This window comes from Camellia sinensis, chromosome 2, assembly GCF_055761805.1.
Source record: "Camellia sinensis isolate YWXY chromosome 2, ASM5576180v1, whole genome shotgun sequence".
NCBI classification, from domain to species: domain Eukaryota; kingdom Viridiplantae; phylum Streptophyta; class Magnoliopsida; order Ericales; family Theaceae; genus Camellia; species Camellia sinensis.
The window spans coordinates 106,328,672-106,335,392 of NC_138962.1; the positions used below are offsets into that span (position 1 = coordinate 106,328,672).

The window sequence follows — 6,721 nt, forward strand, 5'->3', positions numbered from 1 at the left end:
TCCGGAAAGATGGCGGGCACTTTAATGGCCTGAGATCACTGGAGGTGGAGAGGAGGAGGTCAAGGCAAGCTTGGAGAGGGAGAGGTTGGCAGTGATAGACCTTTGAACACTAATGTAAAATATGAGAGGGTGTTTAAGCATGAGACTTGGTTGTATTGTTGTTGTTTCTCGCTGCATATACGATACGTTATATAGGCCGTAGGAGTATTGGAGCCCAAGGAAACTGTTAGACAGGTGGCTCATTCTCCTCAACTCTGCCAGAAGTGATATAAGCCCTTCTGCCGTCTGTGGCTTGCCGGCAGGCGGAGAGCAACGTTTCATGGCAGGCAGAAAGTAACGTTTCGTATATGCATCGGATGACATGAACGTAAGGTGATTGTTGCCTCTTCTCCAAGCCTGGTCGAGATAGTGTTGTCTTAGCAAGAAGTCAACCATCTCGACGATCCCATGACCTCAGCCGCCAGTCCAGTATCCTCTGATGATCCCGAGCAGTAGTGCCTGGGTCCTGCTCCCAACCCAGGCATCAAGTAGATAAATGGGCCAGGGCCCACCTTAGTGTTTAAGAGAGCCAAGGGCTCGTTTCCAAGTGACCAAGTAGGAGAATGGGCCGCAGGAGCCATTGTTTATCAATCCAAGTCCAAGTGAGCCGGGGCTGATTGTATTGTTGTTTGGCCTTACAGCGAGGTATGAAGGACCATGGGCCCTGCGGGGCTATGGTGCTGCCTGTTGCAGGGCTATTCATAGCTAGATATATTTGGGCTTGTATATATGCTCCCTCTTAGGCTAAGCATATAGTTTTGGTTGCCTTGGCACATGGCGCCCATAGGGCTCGCCATGTATCAGACATACGACATGTCAAACGTGGTGCCTTATTGGTCTGCCACGTAGGTGGGGTTTTGGTGATGTGGCACCGTGGGGCTTGCCACCTATTGAGCTTGATGCAAGTACCCACACTAGGAAAAGAAAATCCATGGTTGGTTCCCACTGAAGATCATGTTTATGAATCAGTAGAACCTTTGTTCCTAGAATTGCATGCCATTGCAATGCTTTGTCTGCCTTCTGGTGAATGTATGTGCCCGGATGCCACGTCGTGTGCAACACTACTGAGTGCCCTTTATTCTTCAGTAAGCTAGGAAGTTGTCTTAAATCGCCAGCTCATGGTATGTTGCTTCCTTTCGTCCTGTCATATGATTCAGAGGGATGGGAGCCAAATGAAATGGTATATTAGTTTTTGGTAATTTGAGGATAGCTTTACACTTTTGTGCTTCATTATGCCTTAAGGATCTATATGCCAAATTTGATTGCATTATTTTTAGTGGGATAGTCTCGTAGTGTTAAGGTGCACTATTTTCCGAAGGTCACTACTCTTTATCCATGATTAGGTCCATCTATTATGATCTAAAGAAGCGTGGACACAGACACTTGACACGTGACAAATATACAACATGATTCGGATTTGCCAACACAACAATCTTAAAAAAAGCAAGACACGACATGCCGATGGACACGTGAAAGAGACATTTTTATATATTTTATATGCAATATATATTACAATATTCATGAATTTCGAAAATACTAAATTAATATTGAGTTGTTTTTTTTTCATTTTTATTGGATATTTTTTATTTAATAATAAACTATTTGTTTATTTATTTATTTTTTTGTTTGCAATATTTTTTTTCCATGCATCCTCCTTTGAAATGATGGGCTTGATGATATCCAAATCTGAGTAGCAAAAAACTTCTACTTAGGTGACGCTTCTTATTGAGAAACATGTTTATGTGCTCCCAAGTAAGAAACTCCCTTCCATCAAGGAAGAAACTTGCTCTCAACTGAGATAGAAACGAAAAATGTACAAATATCAAAGAAACAAAAGAAAAACAACTTAAACTAATGATAGTACTTTCTATTTATATAATGTGTATTCATACTTGACAATAATAATTTATAATTGACGTCAATCACAAATTCTTATTCATATTTTATGTCTATGTAGAAAATTAATTGTTATAATATATTTATGCGTTTAATATATGAAATATATATACGCTTCCATAGGCATTTCCTACCTTAGAAACTTCTATATGCTCTCTCTCCCTCGCCCCCGCTTTGCGCAACTAAGATCCAAAGACAAAGCCTTGCGTAATGAATTGGATAGATGGAAATGTAGAATAGAACACCCAACAAATCCCATAATAGGTGTACTACATACCAACAGAAAAGAGAGTTTTGCAACCTAGCCCGTTTGGTGAGATGTAAAGATTACAAACCCTAATAAAAAAGTAAAGATGTGTTGAAGAAGACAAAGCTGAACCCAGGTAAGTACGTTTCTTTTTTTTTTGCCTTTTCCTTTTTTTAACATTAATTGTAGTTATGCTGATATGATTAGTTCTACTTTTTCTTTGAATCATAGATCTAGGGTTCCTGTAGGCTGAATGAACAAAATCAGTGATTTTTTTTTTTTTGGGGCCCATCGTCTTGTCCAAGGATTGTTCCAGAAAGGGACACGCATGTCCAGAGAATGTCAGAGGTGTGTCCAACAACCAAAAGAAGTGAAAAAAATGGGACACAGGAGAGGGTGTGTCTAACACGTATCTGCCGCATCTCCGAACATGTTTGTGTCCCAGACGTATTAGACACTGATATGTTAGATCAGATGAAGTGTCCGTGCTTCATAGAATATGATGCATATAGTGTGAACCTGAGGTTTTTTGAAAAGTTCAGAGAATAATGAGTAGTATGGATTTACATATTTATTGATCAGTTGGATTTTTTAATATTTAGAACCTTGAACCTTTACAACTTCAAAATTGTTTGTGAATTGTGACTTCTAAAAGTAAAACATTAAGTTCTCTTCCTAATTATTTTCAACGTTTATATGTAGAACATAAACTATTTGTTATTATTTTCATATAGTAAATAGAAATTTTGCTATGTAAAAAAATGAATAATTTGTTTTTAATTTCATATTAAATAGATAATTAGCCAGGACTCGGCTGTGATTGTATCCTAATTATTTGGAACTTCCTGTGTTGTTTGGATCCTTACTTCTTGGGTTTCTTACAACAACCAAAATATTAAAAGGCTTTATTGAGGCTCGCCTTGATGTTTACCTCGCCTTGAGGCTAAGGTAAAACGTATCAAGGTTTTGATTTTTAGACTACGTTTTCCAAAGGGTTGCGCATCACAGTCTATGGCATGCACCTTAGGTGAGCCTTGTACATTTTTTGCGCATAAGCATATGAGGGCATAAGAAGAAGTTCCCCTAGGCTATTGGTAAACTTAATCTAGTAGATGAAACAAACATAAAAAGGCAAAAAATAAAAAGAACCGTTTTTGCAACTATATTCTATAAGAGGAAATGATCAATCAAGAAAAAACAGAGTTAATGTTCAAGTGAGAAGTTCAATCACTAAAGCTAAGAATATTAATTTCACTTTTAATGAAGGCAGGTTTCCTTCTCTACAATGAAATGTTTAATGCCTTGTGGAGAAAAGTATTTACACTTTTATATTTTAATAATTTTATTTATTTATTTAGTAATTTAAAATATTTGATTTAATAACTAAATATTAAAATTTAAATTTTGAATGCTTATGCCTCAACGCCTTAAGGCTTTCACGTCCCCTCGAGTTAAACCCCAAGGGGTTGGCTTGTTGGCAAGGCCTTGGGTCTGGGGGGTGTGCTCCTTCCAAGGTTCAAGGATGGAAACCTCTTAGGAAAACCCTTGAATTAACCGTGGTCCACTTGCGGAAAACTCCTTGCTGAGGGAGTGTGCACCCCTAGGAATTAGTCGGGCTTTGACCCGGACAGCCTGGTGCCAGAAAAAAGAAAAAAAAACCTCAAGTTACACATTCGCCTCTAAAAACTTTGACCACAACTCAAATTAAACCTTTCAGTTCCTGAAACAATACCATTAAATATCTATTGATTTGTTTATGAATCACTTGATACTTAAGTCCTGCATAATCTACAAAGTTTAATGAGGTAATGTAGGATATAATTATGTAATATCTAAAATTTGCTTCTGCCAACTATTTTTCATCAGATAAGCTTTTTAAGTTAGGTCTCTCTCTCTCTCTATATATATATACACACACACATCTTTTGTCTCTGACATTTTTCCTTGATGGGAAGGTGAGCGTCTCTATCTCATCAACAGACAATTACTGCATTGAGGTTGTTCTTCGCTGCTTGGCAACAGACGGTGATGGACTTGGTCCACATGAACTTAATGATGGTGGTATTCTTGCTACAGTGATTGCTGCTGGCTTTAAAGGTAAGGGATGGTTGTAACTGCATTATCCTTTCAAAATTCATTATTTTGGAACTTAAATCTGATAACTGGTATTGGTTGAAGACTCCTATTTTACTTGATGGCTCAGTTTTTTAGGTGATCAACTTTTACTTTAGATTCCACATGATTGCAATAGAACTAATCAAATTTGAGGGGACATCCAAACACACCTTGAAAAAATAAAAGCTTGTTATATGTATATATGAACATTTATACAGAGTTGCAAGCTTGTGGCTTTAATTAAATACTTTTTTGTTTCCAAAAAAATCATGCCATGTTTATGTGTTGAATAGAATTTACAAGTAACTAAAATACAAAGGATGACGGAAGATATAGTGGAACATGCTAATTTGAAAGTCTACAAAAGTTTCTTGGCCCTTTCTGCACGTTGCTTGAAAAACGGATATTGGCAGTTGGATTGTTGGCTCTTCTGTCACAAATTGGCCAATACCTTCATGTCCTTGTCTAAATTTGCTCAAATACAATTCAGTTCTATATTCGGATTGGGTAAAGTCTAATGCAAGGTATCCAACAGGAATTACTAGGAGCTGTTTGACATCACATGTCCTATCCTACATGGTATTTAGTAAATGGAGATGTAAACACAATGCGAAACCTGGATGTGAGCCGCTAGTTATAGGTTGTGTATTGTTTAAAACGACTTTCTTTTGTGTTATATAATGTATGAATGCAGGAGAGCTTGTTCGATTTCAAGCTGGTGTAACAGTGGAGATCTTACAATTAGATGCCTGGTATTCAAGCAAAGATGGTTCCCCGGAAGGCCCAGCTACATACATCGTGAGGGGCCTTTGTCGAAGGTGTTGCATTCCAGAAGTTACTCTTAGATGTATGCAGGTAAAGTTGTTTTCTGGAAGCCGGAAGTCCTTTTGTGTTTCTTCAAATTGGTTGGTTTACCATGTAACGTTCTACCATTTTGCCAATTTCTTCCTTTTAAAAATAATATATATGAAAGGATCTGTAGTAAAGAATAGTAGTTTTTAGTTTTTGTTTCGTGCTAAATTCACAGGTTTCTGTTTCGCTCGTGGAGTCGGGCAATCCACCTGAAAGCCATGATGAGCTCATTGAACTAGTTGCATCGCCTGAAACTGGGTTTCTCCATTTATTTAGTCAGCAACAATTGCAGGTAATCTATTATCTAGATAACGAGTCTTTACTTGCTTGGGGTGGCTATTATCACATTTTCTCTTTTCATTCTTCTTCGTAGTCATAGTTGACCTTCCCTCACAGGAGAATTGACTTGGATGGCAGTTTTGTCAACATAATTTTTTCCTTGGCAATAGTGTTGCCCTCCTAAATTTTGTCCATCCACCCTTTTTTATTATTATTATTTTTTTGGTTTCTGGTAAAGTTGCCAAGATTAGGGCCTTACTATAATCTTTAGGCTTAATTACATTTTTGGTCTCCAAAAAGTGTTGTCATTTTGGTCCTCAATACTTAAATTGTGTCAATTTGGTCCTTAATGTACAAAAATTTGGTTCTTAATGTTTAAATTGTGTCAATTGGGTCCCCAATGTATAACAATTGTTCCAATTTACTCATATTTGGGAACTAAAACTATAATTAAGCCATAATCTTACTGTGTTAGAAATTCGCCTGAATGATTAAAGGTGTTTTATTTTTCATGAGTTTGAGAATTATATAGGTCCCACAAATAATCCATTTTTGTATTGTAACTAGTCGTTATTTTGGTTGATACAACAATTAAATACCATTGATTTTGCTGATAATTTTGTTTTGTTTTGTCCAGGAATTTTTATTATTAGAGAGAGAATACTGGATATGCAAATTGGAGCTTGGAGAGGAACTTCCTTGTTGATTTGTGTGTAAATTATGAGGTGTTGATTTAGGGTTTAATTATGAGGTGCTGATTTAGTAGCAGTGTAATGCTCTGCTGATGCAGTGGTATTTTTGTGGAATGGATGAAGGGTTGAAGTTTTATTTATTTATTTTTAATTTTTTTTTTAAGTGGCGTGTTTTGGGTAGTTCTTTTCTACGCAGTAGGTAGATTGAGATCCTGTATTTGTTGATTCTTAATTGATTGTTGAGCTCCCTCTCCAACTTTCATAAGTTTATGTAGTAATTACTCCAACTCCAACTAAACAAGGGAAATGCCATTTTAATGAATAGTTGGGAAAAAAAATTAATTTAGTGGAAACCTTGCAATATCAAAAGAAAATTTAATTAACTTTAACTGCTAAATTGAAAATATTTTTTGTACTGACATTATAATGATATTTCCCCTTTAAATTACCATCATTTTTCAATTTAAAAAAATTTAATTCAGTGAAAATTAATTATCATAAGCATAATTGTTTAGTAAAATTCTCACTTTTATTTCATTAAAAGTTCTGAAGTCCATATTTTTATCATTTTCATTAGTTATCAAAAGAACTGATTTGTCTT

The 6,721-nt window shown here is 36.2% G+C and overlaps 1 protein-coding gene across 2 annotated transcripts; it reads left to right on the forward strand.

The window, feature by feature from the left end:
- The first annotated feature begins 960 nt into the window (after positions 1-960).
- LOC145788848 (nuclear pore complex protein NUP107-like) lies at positions 961-6,407 on the forward strand. Of its 2 annotated transcripts, none has more exons than XM_082915403.1 (5): positions 961-1,160; positions 4,138-4,279; positions 4,992-5,152; positions 5,325-5,441; positions 6,066-6,407. In XM_082915403.1, the coding sequence occupies exons 1-5, from the start codon at positions 1,158-1,160 to the stop codon at positions 6,132-6,134; spliced, it is 492 nt and encodes a 163-aa protein (XP_082771529.1). In that variant the 5' UTR covers positions 961-1,157; the 3' UTR covers positions 6,135-6,407. The 2 variants fall into 2 exon arrangements, with proteins under 2 accessions (XP_082771529.1, XP_082771530.1); XM_082915404.1 differs by having other exon boundaries at positions 5,043-5,152.
- The last annotated feature ends 314 nt before the right edge of the window (positions 6,408-6,721 follow it).

Bases quoted from the DNA above. Each gene is read 5' to 3' on its own strand.
- LOC145788848 (XM_082915403.1), top strand. The intron at 5,153-5,324 runs GTAAAGTTGTTT...CTAAATTCACAG, and splicing joins TTACTCTTAGATGTATGCAG to GTTTCTGTTTCGCTCGTGGA. The intron at 5,442-6,065 runs GTAATCTATTAT...TGTTTTGTCCAG, and splicing joins TTAGTCAGCAACAATTGCAG to GAATTTTTATTATTAGAGAG.